Consider the following 20487-nt stretch of genomic DNA (forward strand, 5'->3'; position numbering starts at 1 on the left):
GCATTAAAGACAGCACACAAGTCATTCAGCACCTTTTGACACTCCTAATTTATTGTTAACTTGTTTTTTTGTACCAACATTCACACTGGATTGAAACAGTATTTCCCAGCCTACAGGGCTGATAGTCGAGGACATGTTTTTTTAATAAAATCAATATCATGGCATTGCTCCCTCAGGTGTTAGTCTATATTATTTAGTGTAGTGTAGAGTGCAGAGAGAAATGTGGTTGTACAGCATACAATATTGTCCAAGTGAGCACAGAGATCAATGGCCATAAAAAAACATCTCCAAGGACTCCAGATCACATACATTCTCACACTTTTTGGGCAGCCAGTCAGTGGCTAGCACTGTTGCCTCACAGCAAGAAGGTCCTGTTTGGTCCTGTGGTTCAATCCCCAGTCAGGGCAGGGCCTTTCTGTGTGGAGTTTGCAAATAATGAGCTTAAAGTTTGTTTGTCTTTTCCTGAGATACATGGCCTCATTCATCAGCTCTCTCCGCCACATTTTATTCCTTCTTGCTCTACCAACACTAAGACATGACACATGCACATAGAATATACATTATGTACTGTATAATAGAAAGTGATGATATGTAGACACAATGTTGCCTGTGAAATATGCAAGTGTATCAGAGGAAACAGTAAGGCCTTTGATTTAAACTTCTTAGTGTATGTGTGTGTGTGTGTGTGTGTGTGTGTGTGTGTGTGTGAGAGAGAATGTAAGGCAGGGGAGGGAGGGTTAAAATATCTTCTTGTTAAAATGACCCCAGACTGTGGCTGAGAAAATATGTCACAATATCACTGCAATCTGACAAGCACACTGTGGCCTTGTGAGACACCTGATATGACAAGAACGAGTCTTTGTTCTCTTGCTGTAGAAAAGTAATCTAACTCCAATTACAGCATTGATGCAACAGTATGTATAATCCTTCTGAGTGGATCTATTTTACTTTGTGTTTTCATTACCCAAAATGCCATCCTGTGTACACAATAGATCATATTAAATCCACTTCAATTCCATTAACTTGAACCTCTAAATGTGGAACCCTTATTACAATTAATGCTATGTGCTCATCATTCATGATCAATGATCTACAGTTGAGGAATGATCAACTTATCTATAGTCTTTGAGATTAGATGGTACAGTACATGATGGGAAATCATGCCATCATGTAACATGACGGCACAGTCATGAACTACGTTTCAATCCAGCAGTTTTTACGTGCTAGCAATGACAATGGCACCCAGCAGGAGAATTTGCGCCACCAGCTGTTTATCTCGATATTCGCATAACGGAAGTGGATGGAAACATGCATTATTTGCCTTTTCTTTTGCTGATTTTCTGTAAATTCTGTTAACATTTTGTAGACAATTGTTACTATGTTCTGCCGTCTTGCGTGTATAGCTCCTACCATGCCATTCATGTGCATCCTACATCGGTTTTACCATGTAAAATGTTCACCTGATTCACTGTACATTTTCAGTCAAACATCTGTTGTGAACTTCACTCATAGTGCCTGTGTCCTATAGCCTAGAAATCTAGACGCACCCTCGCGGCAGCAAATGTAATTTGTAGCCAGGGGGTCTAGCAACTCTCCATTGGCTTGCGAGCTGGAAAAACCAAACTCTAGTCAGGCAAATCACATTGTGTATAGTCGGTGGGCGGGCTTAACATAATGACGGGAGAGTTGCGACGGTTCCGCGTGAATTCCCTGCTACTTGAAAACAAAGACGATGGCTGCTGCTGCTGCTTGCGAACAGCGGTCTTTCGAATCAGCTTTAGCCGTGCCTCTGGAGACTGGAGACTCTGGAGAGTTAAGCTTTTCTTTGAGAAAAGAACAAAGAATGGCACTGAAGTCATTCTTAAAAAAGGAAGCTGTGTTCAGAATTTTGCCGACCGGATACGGCAAAAGTTTAATCTATCAACTAGCGTTGCTCTGCCTGGTTGTAGCGCTATCCTATTGCGTGCAGAGGGAATTTGAAAGACAACCGTTTATTCCCGCCCCTCGGATTGAGCCCTGCCAATGGTGAGTTCCCAGACCCAACATCTTGATGTGGGTCTGGCTTGTCAGGCTATGTGTCCTATGTTCTATAAGCAAACACTTGTAAGGTAATAGAAACTTCTGAAAAAACAAAACCAAATTCAGCAACTGCAACTACCTTTCCACTGTTGAGAGTGCCTGTAACACAAATACAGGAAAGGTGCAGTAAGCGATGCTGCGCAAAGATTTTTGATATTTGAACTCAACTGCCAAACAAATACACCCCTCCCCCCCTTTAGAAGCTCCACCCCCCAGATTCACGGACAGATATGAGCTTATGAGCCTGAATCACTTAAAACCCATTCATCAGCTCTCTTGACAGGGCAACCTTCTGCAAACAGATTCAGTCATGCAGTGAATCTTCTCTGTTCACCCCCCCCACAACATTTCAACTTGTGACCTCAGCATCCACCGGCACAGAGGCTCTTTAATCATACAGCACATCGTCTTTATAGCTCACTCACTCTCTCTCTCTCTCTCACACACACACACACACACACACACACACACACACACACACACACACACACACACACACACACACACACAGAGTGTACACGGGCAGACTTCACGTAACTCACCTACCCACACACACAAGGGCACACAAATACACATGTAAAAGCTTCATCACCTTTGACCTTGTAACCCCAGTTAACTAACTAACTAACCTCTTGTTATTCCCTCGTTCACTGCACCTCTTTGTGTGGGGCCTCACTGAAAAGATGCAGTCATGCATCACTGGTAGCCTTGGGGCAACTTTTGCTTCCAGCCTATCAACATATCCATAGATCTTTTTTTCTGCACCAATCCACACATACAGTCAGTCAGTATTTGAACTTCTAACCTTTTGGCTTGTTCAGCCATTTCCTGGCATCTCTATACTTTCTGATGGCCTTTTATATACAGTATGTTGTTATTTTTAATGTGAAGCACATGCACAGGAGCAACAAGCAGTGCACTTAGCAATTCCATATTTGAACTTGACCTTGTTTACATGCGGTTGTGTAATGTATAATGGCAGCATATTCAGAAGCTTTATAAAGAAAAACAACATCATTCATATCCACTAATACATAATTTTGCAGAATAAGTTATTGATGGATCTTAACATTTAAGCCCAGATACCTGTAGGACATGTTTTAGAAAAAGAATCCACTTCAATGTTTCCATATTTGAACTCTTAGCCTTCTTGTTTATGTATGACCATGTGTTACCAATGCAGAGCGTCAAATGTATGACCATGGTATGACCATGTGCTACTAATGCAGAGAGTCCCCCAGCTGTTAAGAATCAGGTCCCCAAACTAGTCAAGTAAAAGTTAATGATGCATACAGTTACCTCCTTTCCATATGAACTCAATCTGAACTTCATACTTTGCTGTGATCTATTTCCTGACCAGGTAATATAAGATTTGTAAATACATAATTAACCGCACAGTGACTCTGTGTTAAATGGAATTAAATTGTGTTTCAGAATAGCCTGAAATGGAAATGAATCATTGTAATGAATCTTAAAATTGAATCACCTAAGATTGAACTCACAACCTCTAGCGATGTTTCCACGACAGTAGTTTCCCTAATGTTCAGTGATGTACTAATATCCTTACCTTAGCCTTTTCACCACCTTAAGTCATGACCCACAACTGTGGTTACTGCTATGCTGTTTCTTATGGTAAATGGTTAAATGGTTATGGACAGCTAGGATTTTTTGGTTTCTCCAGAATAATGGATTTAAACCTTTTGCCAGAAAAATATTATCTTTTGAAGTGTCTAGAGTGTGAACACAACATCTCCTTTTTAAGGACGGTCTCCCCAACTCATGACACCGCTCTGCTGCCCCAAGTGCTTAGGAAATATAAAAAGGGAAATACTTTTAAATAAGTTCAAAACATCTCTTCAAGGTAGAAAGACTTTACTGGCAGAAGTTACTCATTATTCCTCTTGATCCTTTAAAAAACATTTTGTAGTCTCACTGACGGCTGCCATTTGAGCTTGTGAAGTTTCTCACAGCTTTGATCTGTAAACCCGTGCCTTCGAGCTTCACCATTGTTTGTGCGCTCACCCCCATCAATGGGTTGCATCTGGACCACATGTCAAAATGGTTAGTGATCAACCACCAGTCATCAAACCAATGACAAAAAAGGAGCAACTCAGGCACTCCTATATGTTTACCCACACCCAAATGAGTCCATGCATTTCTCTGGGGGAGCCTATGAATTGAAGGCTGTGTTTAATTTAAGTGTGAGTGAACAACTAGGACACTTCCATGCACTTCCCCACTGCGGAGCCAGGAACTACATGTTTATGCTCACAAGTACTGTTTATAGCACCAAGAACACGGAGAGGGCATGTTGAGGTTAATATTTAAACCATCTTAGATTTAACTGTATGTTAGAAATGCATTTTTAATGTTCATGCAAAAGTGCTTGCTACAGTATGAATAGCAAATATACTGTCAACACAGCTCATGCGTGAGCGTCATTCTGTGTATGCATTAGAATACTTTAAACCATATTGATCATGCTCATGTAGTATCAATTTTGAAAGCCAATTAACATATAGCCCCAGCCCGAACAACATGTTTTTTTGGCCCAAACTAAACAGTTTTCACAAACTTCATAGTTTCTTTGTGCTTTTCATTCTCCAAATCTTCATCACCTGGCCAAATCCTCAAATGAGGTATTCCCTTTCAAACTCTTCACATTCTCAATGACTAACCATCCAGAACACATTCAAGGTCGACTAGCTGGCAAGTCATAACCTGTTGACTTCTTCTCACAGGAGTGCATTTCTGTAAGATGAAATGAGGCAACAACAATGCCAATGTAATTGGTGTAAATCAATGTATAATTGTAATTTAATTACTGAAAGTAATATTAATGTTTAGGTCTGAACACCACCCAAATATGTCAATACCCTCTGGTGCCGTTGAGCTTGGGCTGAGACATCTACTGTGAAACCCCAATGGCAGGTTTCATTTAGGCCCACTTCGATTTTTTTGTCTCTTGCAGTTATCAGTCTCTTCTTCTGGGCTGGGAATGTTTTTCGCCCCAGAAGCAGTTGAAACCCATTTAAAGCACCTGCGTGAAGCTGGCACCCCATGTCATCCAAGAATTATTAAAAACACTGCTATTCGTTTGTGCTACGTTTGTGTCAGTTTGTGCCGTAAAAATGATCGTTTGTACTTGACATTTTCTGGCCAGTGACGTCACCCAGCCCCCCATTAATGTCCAAATCTTCCCAAAATGGTCTCAATCGTTTGTGCTACGTTTGTGCTGATTTGTGATACAGCGTAAAAACTTAAAAAACATAGTAGCACAAATAATTTTTTTTAACAGCACAAATCAGCACAAACATAGCACAAACGATTGAGACCATTTTGGGGAGATTTGGACATTAATGGGGGGCTGGGTGACGTCACGCATGTATTCTATAAAGCGTTATAACTTAAAAAACATAGTAGCAGACTTTCTTTTTTTTTTTTACAGCACAAACGTAGCACAAGCGATTGAGGCCATTTTGGGGAGATTTGGACATTAATGGGGGGCTGGGTGATGTCACTGGCCAGTAAATGTAAAGTTTAATTACTTAAAACCCTTAACAGTACAAACGATAATTTGTACGGAACAAACCGGCACAAACGTAGCTCAAACGAATAGCAGTGTTTTTAATCATTTTTGGATGACATGGGGAGCCAGCTTCACGCAGGTATTTAAAGCCTATTGTGTAATTTATAAAGGCTTTGGATTTCACCAAAATAAGGCTGAAAATAAAAAAAGTCTCTCTCGCTCTCTCTCTCTCTCTCTCTCTCTCTCTCTCTCTCTCTCTCTCTCTCTCTCTTTCTTTCTTTCTCTCTTTCTCTCTTTCTTTCTTTTTTCTTTCTTTCTTTCTTTCTTTCTTGCTGTGTTTCTCTCACACACACACTCTTGAGATTGTTGCGCCCCTGCTCAGTAACCATTGATCTAGTTCCCACAAGCTCGAGCACAGCTCATTTCAGAGAGTAGTACTTGTGAGGGTAGCAGACCCAAGATAAAATTAATTAGGACTCTGGCAGCAGAGGATCAGGCAGAAAGAGGGCCAAAACAACGGAGATGGTGTCAAAGGAGTAACTTGACATTTTGGACTTCAGTATTTTCTTCCCCATCTGGCTCACACCATGGCAGAACAAAATCCCCTAAGTTGGCACTCGAGATTCCAAATGCTAGCGCTGCTGGCATTTATCATTAAACCCAATAGGTAACACTAGCTGCGAGCTAGCTCATTAGTTCTTAACCAAGAACTAATTCTTTAGTTTTCCCTTATCCTAGTTTCAAGGAAGAATGCAACACTAATGATGTGCTTTTATGTTAGCTCAAAAACAAATTAAGATTTTTTTTTTTCATAATGCAGAAACCCCTAGAGAGGACAAATAATACACAGACAAATCCCAAATGTTCGATCTTATTAAGATTAGGAGAAAATTAATTGTGACAAAATGTGGAACACACACAATAGAAAAATTGTGAAAATAAATGACAAAGGGAGGAGATGTGGACATACACTTTATTGAGATAAAGGAGAGGGATGCAAAACAATTGTGTACTGTGTGTGAGTATGGATGAGAGAAGGCAAGAGAGAGAAGTATGGGCAGTAATGTGTCGGTAATAAGGTCAGAGGCAGAAGTCCATTATGAAACTCCCTTGAGGCTCTATTTATAGTGACCTAAGTAAGGAGGGAGGGTGTAGAGAGCAAGTATGATGGGGAAAAAGGAGAAGAGTTTCAGATGAAGAGGTAAAGGAGGGAGGAGAGATGAAGGCTGAGAGAAGGAGTTTGCAGGGGGGCAGTGAGTGAAAAGATGCCAGAGAGCAAAGCAGGGAGGCGAAGTGTTGGGGAAGGAGTGAAGATGGAAAGGCGAGAAATGTGGATAGAAGATGAGAGTGGGAAGTGTGGAAAGGTTCCAGAGAGAGAGAGAGAGGGGGGGGGGATACAGGGGAGGACTGAGAAGAGGAGAGGAAGACAGCAGGGGAGAAAGTTTGGCTAGGGGAGGGAAAGAAACAGTCGTGCGGTCGGAAAGCATGAGGGTGTTAAGGAGAGACGGTGGAGAGGAGGGATAAGAAGTCGAGAAAGAGACATTGAGCCTCCAGATGGAGAAAGGCATGAGCAGTGAAATGTCTGATCCAATTTTATCTCCAGCTCTGAACAAAATAGCCAAAATATGGGAAAACCTTCAAATTAAATAAGCCTGTAAGCTGTTCTTTATCATTTGAGTTGAGGCCATCTTTAGTGTGTGTGTGTGTGTGTGTGTGTCAGGAGGAGCAGTATGAAGCAAAAGGGATGAGGTGATAGGGGAAAGAAGGATGGACAAAAGGAAACACAGAAGAGCAGACGAAGGAAAAAATGATGAAAGCCATGAGGAAGAGGAGACGTAGTCTTGCACAGTGGCTGGATGGGTAGGGGTCTTTGTGAAATGTGCCCCTGGGGAAGTGACCGAAGAGAGAAGGATGGCTGAATCTCTGTCATTCCTCTAAACCAAGAGGAGAGTGAAACTAGGCTGCAAGAAAGAGGGGAAAAAAAGAAGAGAAAGGTGCACTGAAAATGTGAATATAAACAGGTTTTCTAAAGGAATCAGGAAAGACATCACAGACCAAGATGAAAAAGAGCTGAGGGACATTTTTGGGCAGATAGAAAAAAAAGTAATCATAAAGACAGACCAGCACAGAGAGATACTGACAGGTGAAAAAAATGCAGACACACACGGTGAACACAGAGAGAGCCAGGTGGATAGTGAGATGTGGATCATGGAGCACAAATGTACACACAACCAGCCAGCCGTAGTATCAGTTGTCAGCCACCCAGAAAAAAACATTATCCCATCTCCCTGAAAATAGAAGTCGTTCCCCGGGCAGTGTTTTGATATTCTAATGCACTGCCCTGCGCTGGCTGCTTGTATTAATAGTGATGCTGAGCTGCGATAATAGAACATGAATGAAAGCGAAGTCTTGCATTTCCCTCAGGCCTGGGGTAAGGGAGACAAAATCCATCTGGAAGATAACCATACATAGCAACTCGCACAAGTTTGTAACCCCACGAGCTCACATAAGACTATGCATATGAATGAGATATTCCATCTGCATGTGGATACGTGGGGGTATGCGTACAGTACAATTGTGTGTGTAATACAAAGTGAGACTTTGCTGACAGCATTACACAGCTGATAACTGTTCTTCATGATTGTGAGATGACTATAATTATTTTTCTCTGACTGTCCATGTGGTTTTCTACTTGTATTTTTAAAATCTCTTTCTCTCCTACCTGCATGCATTTCTTTTTTTATCATGGTGGTGTTAATATTCAGTTTCAGACAGACCCTGTGATGAAACAGTTTTGCGAATTACACTTGTGATGATTTGCAAACTGCAATCCTTTGGTAAAAGAAAAGCATATATATACAGTATGTATTACGTTGTGAATTTGTTGGGTCTAGTTGTAGAAATTCTATTATGACAAATTTCTTCTTTTCTTGAGTTCGGTGTAGTCTGGATTTTACCTAGCGTGACTGACGAGAGATTGAGGGAAGAGACTTGCCCTAAATGGCCTGCCATTTCTGGGTCTTACACCAGTGACCTAGTTCAGAAGGAGGAGGTAGATTTAAAACTCACAGCATAGCCAAAGACTGAAACCGATTGGTTTTCATCTGGTCTTAACGTGATCGCAGTGGCTGATAGCGTGACATTTAGGGTTCCACCCATGTACCGAGTCATATGTAAGACACATACGAAAAACTGTAACCAAAGCCTCATCGCTTGGTGCTCAACCTTATAGGGGGTAATCTGATTTTAACCCCTGCTTTGGATCATCCTGTGCTGCCCAGTGAGGTGTATCAGTACCCCTAAGCTGACTCATGCCACAAAAACTGAGATGGAAGATAAGCGCTGGCTTAGGGGCCATTTCAGGACAAACGAGGCGTACTTGCTTCCCAGCTCTTATGTGGACAAGTATGTTGTATACCTTCCCTCTTTCTTTCTTTCCAGAGTATAGAAAACTGCTTTCCAAAAATCTTGTAGCTGGCCTGATCACATGCAAAAAGATGCTTGAAACACGGAAACGTGCTTAACGGGAGAGAGTAAGACAATGACAGAGGCAAGGAGTGAAGCTGTACAATAATGAAGAAACTAACAATAGATGCAACATTTGTCATTCAGGACAGCCATAGATGCACATACAGTCCTGTGAAGTGTGTGTATGTGTGTGCATGTAACTTTTGGCAGAGACAGCCATAAAAAATAGCAACTGAGTGCTCTCACACTGCCTACCTGCAAACACCCACTCATCAGCTGCTCCTGTGCTGTGCGTGAACTTAAACTGTGCCCAATTGCATACATGTGATATGTCCAACTGTGAGTGTGCTGGTTTCAATCTGACTCTTAACCAAGCAGCCTCTGAAATGGTGTTTATGCCTTGAGTAAAGTGCAGTAAAGAAATGTTGTCTTTTTGTTTTCTTAATATTAAATCATTTTATTCATTCGCCCCTTTTATCGTTTAATAACTCTTGTTTCTTCTGGACTTCTATGACCTCATAACACAAAGAGATCATTCTGATTGGATGAATTGGCTTTATGCATAATCTCTTCTATTGTTTTTTTCAGTTCATTGGAGTGTTGCACAAATTCCGAACCTCATTGATGATTTTGCAAATAATTAGTATGCGCAAATGGAGTTTGTAGCAAAAAGTTATTTAGGAAAAGTCAGGGGATCATCAAAGGCAGTAAGCTTTATCCCCCAGGGACCATAAGTATCTGCAAATATTTCATGGTAATCCATTCAGTAGTTGTTGAGGTATTTCAGTCTGGACCAAAGTGATGGACTGACTCACCGATCATCCCTAGAGCCTAACAAACTAAATAAATGCTAACTGAAATAAGTTGAATACATACATTGAAGCATGATGTTAGACATATGTAGCACCCATAACATGGACTTGTATTTACTAAAGAGAGGTAATTAGAACAGAAACTACATAATACATCCATATAGGCAAATGTACAAACATGCACAAGCACACAAAGTGGTCATTGATCAGAGACTAAAGCTATTATAGTCTTATGCTCGTCTCTTTAGAGCCTCCAGAATTCTGCTATAGAACATAAATACTCACCTACTGTATATTCACACACATTCAGATGTACAAAATACACTTAATATTCAACTACTGAGGCAATAAGATGCACACCACACAATTGCATACATGCTCATGCACATACAAATGCATACATGTATACCATTGCATTGACCTACAGTTTTCCTGTTTAAAAATGCATGTGCATTGACAGCCCTCCTTCCATACACAACACACACATACTAATATGCACTTTGGCTGCGCTCTAACCTGATAACTCGAGGCATCTTACTGAATTGTAATTTGGGAATAAATAAAATATGGATGTCAAATCCAACACTGTGTGCGTGAGTGTGTGTGTGTGCGCACGCATCTATGAGAATTTCATATACTGAATGTGGCTGGAGTACTTTACTGCACAATGTCAATGTATAAATACAGTTACCAAGCAGTGATGCCTCTCTAACACATACAAAATGTTGAATATCAAAACGTTATTCATAATGTTTTCTGTTGTGATGTAAATGTTAACACTATTGTAGAGAGAAAGGAAATCAAATAAAAATCTGACTTCAGGATTAAAAAGGACACAAGAAAGGAATATATTGTATTATTTCTTGCTCTTTCTGTTTCTTGAGATTTGTTTTTTCTTGAACCATTTTCCTTATTTCTTGTATGCAACCCTCACTCTCACAAATAAGTCTATAGTCTGCATTATGCATCTTACATAACCATTAGGCCACCAGGATACCCCTGATACCCTATTTTTTTTTTTCTTTCTACAAATATTGCATCTCTTTGCTTCTTTAACTGAGGCCAGCTGTGGACTGACAGTCACTCCTCTGCAGAAATGGTCGTGAATCTAGTTCCAGGCTTTAGTTGGGGCCTTACATGTCACACACAATGAAAGTCTGCGAACGCCAACCAGCTGTCACAGTCTGGTCCCGCATTGAGATACTTTAGCTTTCAAGTACTTTGTGCTATTATGAATTGCCTAGTATGGCCCTGAAAGCCTGGGGGATATATAATTGACTATGACAAGGAGTGTGCTGTGTATGATATATTATTTCTTCCCTGAGTTATTTCTGTCATCATGGTTAGCCACCCAGTCTTTGAGGAACTCCTCTTCCACGTGAAATAATGCAGCTGTTCATTTGTATTGGAAATAATCTAAAAGCTCAACAAATCTACAACCAAATATGAAACCAATGCAATGAAATGCAGTTCAACACAACATTGCCGCAAACTACAGGGTCAAAAATGACCTAAAGTTGAAACGATAGCTCTAAAAAAAAATCAACTGACTGTGATTATCTACATAAAGATATGATTTAGTGTAGGACTGCGTTTTTAGTGTATACTTTTCTGAAGTCTTTACTCAAAAATATGTAAATTCAATGGTCCATTTGAACAAAGGTAATGGAGTGATTGAGTTCTCGCAATTTGCATGTCTACTCGTGTCTTGAATAATGTGGCTTTAATTAAAGTGCCAATTGAGGATAAGCGCCTGATTAAGTTTCCAGTGGATGCAGATGATGTGTGATCGCCTGGTGTCTTGTTTCAAAAGGAAACTGACTCTCCAGGACACGGTGTATAATTCTGTCATGCTATGTCAAGTATTTCATCTGACTCAACCCGCCCTTGTCTTTATAAACATATTTGACTCTAAAATGCACACACCCCCACACACCTGCATACTGGCAGTGTATATTTTATCATGTCTTTTGTGAACCAGCATAACGTTGCTGGTCTTTGCTATATCACCATCATCTGAACCACATATCATCTGAAAACAACTCTGGATAAGGAAGAGAGAAAAAACAAACTGAAATACATGAAGTAAAGGAAAACAAAATAGGACGATTAAAAGTGTGTTATTACTGGAACCTTTTTATCCTGTTTTGTGTCTATTGGTGCTGCAAACAGTTCCTGAATGTCTTGACGTAACAGACTGTGGATGGAAGTTCCAATGGGTTATTTAATTTGTTTTTTTGTGCTCGCAACACAGAAAAAAAAACGTCTGGATTACAACAGGCTTTGCAAAAAACAATGGCATGCAGGGCTGAAAGAATTACCAGTAATGACCTGAAAAAACATTATCATTCAGATAGATTGAAAAGGCTCATCTCAATGACCCCTCTTTCCAACAAAGCCTTTCCTAGAGGTACAGTAGCAATAATATTCTAAATGCCTTTATAGATAGAAAATGTTTAACTCACAGGTTTATCTTGAGGCAAAACTGGATAAACAAAAACTTACCCACACATACGTGTTGTTTCAAAGCATAAATAATAGTGGAAGAGTAACCACTTGAGCACTGAATCCCCAATAGTGTTAGACATTTATTTAAAAAAAAATGCAATAATATCAGCACATTTTGTAAGAGCTAAAGAGGAAGAGAGAGACACTGAAGAAAGCAGGCAGTTCATAGTATGCATAGTATCCATATCTATCCATTTCTACCACTGTGTGTGCTGTGCATGTGTGATCCTAGTAGGTGTGCTGCATGCTTCTGTGTCATGCTTTAGTGCATGCTTGGATGAAGACATGCTCTTAAGGGTTTACTTGTATTTTTTTCTGTTTGCATGTTTTTCCAGGCCTGCACGTGTGTGTGTGTGTGTGTGTGTGTGTGTGTGTGTGTGTGTGTTTTGGGGGATGATTGTGGGCAGATATTCTGTGGGCAGGATATCTGGGTAATATGAGTGCTGAGAATGAGTATTTGTCTTTTCCTGTGAAACAATGTGTGTGTTTGTTAGACGGATAGGAGAGACTCTGAGAGGAAGAGAGATAGCAAAAAAAGGAGAAATGTGTGAACTCATGTTTTTTTTCTTTTTTATTCTAGTGTACACTGTTTTTGCACCATTTGTGTGTGTGTGTGTGTTTTATTTCCATGCATCTATATGTGTGACGTGTAATTTGGCAGTGTCTGAGATTGATAGGGATCGTTCCAGCATTGTTTTCTTAGTTGTTCGTGTGTGTGTGTGTGTGTGTGTGTGGGGTGTTGATAGTGGTTGCAGGACAGGATTAGACAGGATGAAGGGGTAGAGGTTTTAAAAGTGTGTCTATTTACGGGATGTGTGCATGTGTGCCTGTTTCTCTGTTTGCGTATATGTTTTCGCAGCTGCTGTTGATTCTAACTAGCTGATAAGAGGGTTAGAAGTATGATCTCATGATTTCCACAGCTACTGCACTGATAGACATCGCAGACCACTTACCAAGAACACAAAACCCTAACACGCACTTGCACAGACACACAAACCTACACTCTTACCCATGAGGCATTTTGACCCTATATGGCTGTGTTTGGCTTGCTTTAGGGCACAGACATGGTTGCATACCTCTGATTTTCTCAGCCTTAGAGTCTTGAAAATAGAAAAAAAAGCAGTGCTATGGATCAGCATTATTATTGAGTGGCCATACAGGGGGAGATTTTTCTTGAAACTTTGGGGGGGACATATTTTGGAGGATGACAAATATTCAGTTGTAAGGAAATATGAAGTAAGTAACAAGTATCCCACTCATTCACTTTCCATCAAAGTACTACAGAAAACACACAAGCCTTGCAACTCAAACACTATTAGAAGTTAAAATGAGTATTTGAGATAGTTAAAAATATTAGTAGACATTTCAGCAATACCTTGACAATGGTAGGTATGTTCCTTTCGTCCATAACCAATTCTATGCCTATGAGTCTTCACACGGGCTGGAGGCTGCTGGTCTGTGTGCCCTGTAAAAAATACATCGTTGATAATGTAATTTGGATTTTATGTACCTAGGCGGGGCACCCAAGTAGAACCTATGTATGGGAAACACTGTTCTAGTTTTCCTTCCAAAATCTACCTCTCTCATTTCTTTCCCTCTGTCATTTATCCATTAAGCTCTCTATCCATATGATAGATCAGCTCACATTGTCACTGACACTTGAACATGATTGGCAACCTTTGATGACATCATTCTTGGCAGATTTGTGTGCAGGCCTACAGGCGCGAGCAAGGGATTTTTTTTTTTTTGCCCCCGGTGCATATTTACTACATGGCGTAAATCGACCCTGGACATTGTTCTGCTACAGCCATCCATTACTGATGACAGCATTCAGGAAATATGTTTATGAGGTGGGCTGGTAGGATCAGTAATTCACTCTGTCAGGAGATCAGAAGAGAGAAGGGTGGGTAAAGAAATGAAGGAGCAAGAGGAAGGCAGAAGGTTTAGGAAGAAGAAGATTTAGGAGTAAACGTGGGGGGAGGAGAGAACCAGAGAGGCAAGGATGGCGCAGAAGAGAAAGGAAATAGCTGGCATTTCTGAGACAAAGCTTTTCTCAATTCCACCCACCCTTTTCTCTGGCTATCATGTTTCTGGTGCCAATCAATATTTTATAGGTGTTGCTCCACAGCGCCGCATAGCCCCCTCCAGATGAGGGTGAGAATGGGTGTTGGGGGCAAAGTGAAAATTGGGAGAGAGGGGTAGGAGTGGTGGAGAAACATAAATTAACAAGAAATGGCAATAGAGAAAGAGGAAGAGACTGACAGAATTGGGTGAAAATGACACTGGATAAATAACCAAGAGTGGGAGAACATTTCCTACAGATAATGAAATTATGCCGTGAAAGTGACTACTGGTTTTATACTCACAGAGAACTAATTACAGAACTAAGAGAGAAAATGTCAGCTTTTTGACATTGTAGTGGAAAGTTTTTATCTGTCATACTGATGTGTGATATTTCTTTTATATGTTATCCATTACTGCATGTTTTTTTATATTTTCATGATTTATATTTTCAATACTGTATATGTATTTACTTTTATACTATATAATATTTACTCTGTTTTCTTCATGATATTATAATATATCAGTTATAGGGATCCATTATAAGTACTCAGACTGCTTGCACTCTGTTAAACTGTCTCCTTCTACTTGCAAGAGAATAAAGAAAATAACATAGATAACGCCAGTGTGTCAGACAGTCTTAATTTCCAGCTTCGTCACCAAACACCAAAGAGATTTTCCACAACAACGTCAAAGTGGGGATGCTGCCTGCTCATTTTTTCCCTATTTGAGTCTTGTTTTACCTAAGCTGCTTTTAGCTCGTAGCCCACAGCACTCTGCTATTTTCCAAGATAAGGATGATGACACACACATTTAAAGGAATGTGTGTGTTTGTGTGCACAGGCGTATAAATGCATAATTATCTGTTGCATTTTCTGTATATTGTGTTTTTGTAAGTGTTTCTGTGTGACTGTAGCCGTGACACATGTAAAAACCTTGAAGCTGTGTCAAAAATGTTCCCATGAGTCAAAGCTCTCCAGGTGAGGCAATCACACAGAAAAAGGTCTAGGCGATCTTAATGAAGCTGGATGATGATGGAGTAGAGGGGAATTACAAGTTAGAAGAACATTTGTGTGTGTGTGTGTGTGTGTGTGTGTGTGTGTGTGTGTGTGCGTGCGTGCGTGCGTGCATGAACAGTTAAAATATGTGAAAGGAAAAAAAGGCGCCTTCCTTTCCCTCCCACCTGCTCTTGTAATCCTCTTGTGTGTTGGTGACCTTGGAAACCTAGCGACAAAACATTCTTTGTGTCGCTTTGATTGAGGCCACAGGTGGGCGTGAAGTTTGGACATACTGAAAAAGAGAGAGAGAGAGAGAGAGAGAGAGAGAGAAGGATGGAAGAAGATACAGTTCTTGGTGCCCTTAGGGTTGGCCAAATGAGCACTCTGTCTGTTTCAGATTTTTTTCGGCAAGACAAACAAATTTCAGTGGAATTGCAATGATAGTGGATTCACTGGCAAAGTAAATTAGTGCAAATTTCTGCATCACGTAAAGTAGCACTGTTGATCAATAGCTACCCATCTTGGCAGAGCTGACCTTTAAGATACCAGAGTCGAAGAGTCTTATGTTGCACCTCTTTTAAAATATGAATTTCTCCACAACAGAGGAGTGGTTTGCAGACAGTTATAAGGCACGAGTCGATGGTACAAACATATCTTTTGAATACACTGTGCAAACTTGTTTAACATTAGTGACTATCGGAATTTTAATTTGTTGGTGATTAATGTATCTGAATTCTATGAGGGAAGGTATATGACGTGCACGTCGACACAATGCGTTGTGGAGACTTGGGATGTGTGTGCTTAGGCTTCTCTTTGAGCCTCTGCGACCTGTGGTTACCCATAACACCCTTCTCTGCGTAGGTTCACAGAGACATTTGTGTATTTTTTGCAGGAACAAAAATCTGAATCTTGTGGCTTTTTTATGTGGAAATAACTCCAGCCAGAAGGTATCTACAAATGGGCACGGCATAAGGTGCTATTTAAATTTGCATTTTATGGCTCAGTGGAAGAAAATTGTACCCTGTCCAGGTCACCGGCTTGAGACACGGCAATTATTAGTGATCAGATGAGACTGACATTGTCTCGTACACACTCAGTTCAGGGGACAATGCTGCTCACTGGTGTGAATCGCAGAACAATAATTAACAAATAAAAGAATGCAGCATTTCCTTACTGCAACCACTTTTGTCCCTGTTAGTCCGCAAAGCCTGTTGATAAAACAAAGCCTGATTGAGCTGGACTCTCAAAATTAACCTTCTCTTTTCCTCCTTTCACAGTGAGAGATGATGATGATTTCCTGAGTCTAAGCGAACTCCCGGAAACCTTCCCCTCCGACCCTCCGGAGCCCTTACCTCACTTCCTGTTTGAACCCGAGGAAGGCTACATTGTCAAGAATAAACCTGTCAATCTCTACTGCAAAGCAACGCCTGCCACGCAGATTTACTTCAAGTGCAACAGCGAGTGGGTCCATCAGAAAGACCACACTGTGGAGGAGAGGGTGGACGAAAACTCAGGTGCGTGAATTCCAGCACACGCACATCACGTCATGTACCCACAAACATGCACTCAGATCTAATCAGAGTGCAGTAGTGCAAAGAAAGTGGACGGATTAGATCATACTTTGAAGAATTGAAACATTGTTCAACTCGGAGTAAAATAATAAGCACGAATGCACTGCTGATGTTGGCACTTTACTGGTAAACATCCAACAGGTCGGATCACAAAATACATGCATTAAATACATATTTTATTTCTACAAAGGATGTTACTTACCAGACTATCTGTACTACATGTGTCCTGATGAGCATACAATTTAAAGGTATTTGAATACATCTAAGGTGCACAGGTGTAAATTAAAATCAAGTAATTTTTGTACTCTTTAAAGTTGAAGTAATAATCTCATTTAAATAAATGTTCTTTAAGTCACTATCTATCGCCGAATGATGTAACACAATGGTGATTGAGCCTATGGCCAACTGATGAATGCCCTTGCATTTGCAGTATTACAAACTGGGTGTCCGAGTACAGTTAGTGACGTGTTTTCCATCACCCAGCAGTGGTTGGTCTGCCAGAGTGGGTATGTGGGCTCTGCTAGTGTTGGGAGTAAACAGTTACTATGGCCGAACAAATAAAGAAAAGAGCCAATATTACAGTTGATTAAACTTCAAAAAACATATAAGCCATAGGTGCTGCCAAAGAGAACGAAACGGAGATCTTCTATCTATAAGTTGACCTCTTAGCCTGCATAGTCTTTATGTGCCTGACAATAATGAGATTCCGTTCTGTGTGATGTAAAGTTGTCACACATCCAGAAAATGTGGTCAACATTTTTCCAAGGTTGTCTCACTGGTGCACTGTGAGCAAACAGGTTAAACCTATTAATCAGATGTTTAGTTATTTGTGCTGAAACCTAGGTCCCATGTCAGACGTGTGTACACAGCTGCCTCCACCACCAATGTTGTACTGCGATGTTCACAGGACAGTTTAATAGGATCCACAGTGATGTACTGGACTGTAGCCAAAAGTTCCACACGTGTCACTTGACAGCACATGGTATTATTCTACTGGCTAGGTGATGATGAATCAGGCTGTTGCTTTGGCAGGAAGACAAAGACGTACACAACCTGGTTTCTTAGACTTAAGGTTGACATGAGCTCAGCTTATTGGTCTCCCCCTGCTTGTTAATAAGCCTGAGTCCCCAGAGCGGGTGATTAAACACAGGCTGAAAACAGTTTGAAAACTCCTAATATATAGTGCCTGCTCAATAAAATACACAGCAGGGTCAACAGTAGCACAACTCAGCACAATTGTGGCTAAAGACTATGCTTTTTTTCTTGAGGCAAGTGAGCAGAATACATAGTACATATTTTATGCGCTCATTCTTTGATACCTGTCAGTGTGTATATTGTGAAATTGTGAGGAAGCAGAACTTTTGACTTCGACTCAACCCAAGTTGACACATTGACTTGCCCACTGAAGATTTCCCCTTGTATTACAAAGCAGACCCTGGAGGCAAAAATTGTGCTGTGTGTATAGCTGTATGTATGGCTGTGTGTGTGTGTGTGTCCTGGTTGCTGAGTGTGTCTGCTACACTACTAAACCCAAGACAAAGACAGAAGCAACTGAGCAGTACAGTTTGAGCTTTCACACAGGAATAGTCAAGGAAGAGGAGAATAAATGCAACAAAACCTGCAAGAAGTAAACATGAGAAAGGTGAAACAACAGGTATAGAAACACACATGGAGGTGCACACAGTGGTAAAGAATAGAATAATGTTATAGTCTCTATTGGAGGGAAGGTTTCATGTCACACTACAGTATACATCCTTCTTACCCTAATTCATTGTCTTTCACCCTGTATAACTTGTTTGATTCCCTAAACATGTTTCTTTTAAACTCCATTTTTTATCTCTCTCATTGGTTTCTCCCAGTCCCACATTTTTCTGAATATTAAATCTTTGCTCTCTCTTGGTTTGTGTTTTTCTTTAGCATATTTCATTTATTCTCCCTTTGTCTCGCTCTCTTGTGTCACTTAATTCTTTCTTCTTTTTTCTTGTGAGTCATCTCCAATCCTTGTTCTTGATCTCGTAAAAATTGTATGTGTCCTGAGGAGTTGTTGCATCAAATCACTGACTGCGAGAAAGATTGGAAGGTGAAATTAATCTCTTTTATTCATTAATGTGTTGGTCGGTCTTGCTCCGTCCTATAGTTGGTACATGTCTTTCTTTCACAGCCTTTTGTGGGCTTCCATAAGTGAAATGTGAGAGATGACATATGTGTATTTACAAGAGGCATCCAGTATCCTCTGTCCAATCCAGTCTCTTTACTTTTCTGTCTTTTTTGCCTCCCATCTCTCACTGTTCATTACTGACATCACATCATGCGCAGCTGCAAGTCATTTATTAGTCTCCCATCAGCCGTTCATTTGCTAGCTGCTGGATTTCCAGACAGCGTGTTATTGAGAGGAAATTCTGTTTAATTAACGACCCATGGATATAGGCTCTCATACTGTATGTGATGACACCATGAGGTCGTTCAAGGATCAGGATCACCCAGTGAGCTGACAAAATGTGTATTTTGAACAACATCAAGTCCAATTTATTCTTGACTTAAATTTCGATGGATGTCTTGCAACCACATTAACCACAGATATCTCATTTTGTGCAAAACTTAAATTTGATAATTCCATTTTAGAGTTATCTTACTTTCTGCCTGTTGAAATAACCCTCAGGCATAGTTAAAACATGGATTTGGTTTTTAATGTTTGATCTGCTTTAGATATGGTTTAATCTATGCTTAATTTACGTATATTTTAAGCCATCATAATGTCACTTGAATAAAAAATTGATTGGCTGCATGCTACTTTGTACTGCTCCGGACACTTAATATCTTAAGCACACCATAATCCATACAGATATACTCATGAAAATATAATGAATACATCGATAAACTGGTAACATTATGCAATATCAAGAGCTTTTGAGGTTTGGAGATGTCTAGAACTGGAGAATTTTCCAGGAAAATGTCTCTTTGCGTTTTTCCATTTTTAAAAATCTATTCATCCTGTTTTTTTTGTTCGCTTTTTTGCATGAATTTACAATCAACAAAGTTTTCTGCAACTATACTATTTTATTAAATGCATTATTCTCTGAGCTAAACTGACAGTCATGCAGTGCAAAAAAACAAACAAATCAAACAGAAATCCTAATATAATGGGAACTCCATGATGCCTTTTTGCTCTTATACAAAGCATTTAGGTCACCTTTGAACAAAAGACAATGCGATTATCAAGAGATTATAATACTAGATATATATTATGCAATACAGTTCTAGTAAATCAGAAAACTGCTGTAGGTCTGTGCCTGGTGAATGCACACTGTGTGTGTGCACTGTTTGTGTTTATCAGTGTGAAAACCTGAACTCAGTAAGCTGTTTTCTCCTCTTTGTTTCCTGCTGTTTCACAGACACAGCTGGAAGCTATGGCACCCATACTGCTTTTATTATCTATGTCTTCTCACTCCCTTTATTCCTCT

At 40.2% G+C, this 20487-nt stretch overlaps 1 protein-coding gene across 2 annotated transcripts in view; it reads left to right on the top strand.

Moving 5' to 3' along the window:
* unc5ca (unc-5 netrin receptor Ca) overlaps positions 1–20487 on the top strand; it is a 194475-nt gene that overhangs the window by 72214 nt on the left and 101774 nt on the right. For both annotated transcript variants that reach the window (XM_078250834.1, XM_078250835.1), the window contains exon 2: positions 16733–16969. In XM_078250834.1, coding sequence (XP_078106960.1) covers positions 16733–16969 — 237 coding nt within the window. The remainder of the gene's footprint in view (positions 1–16732; positions 16970–20487) is intronic.

The sequence above is a fragment of the Sander vitreus genome, chromosome 5 (genome assembly GCF_031162955.1).
Source record: "Sander vitreus isolate 19-12246 chromosome 5, sanVit1, whole genome shotgun sequence".
NCBI lineage: Eukaryota > Metazoa > Chordata > Actinopteri > Perciformes > Percidae > Sander > Sander vitreus.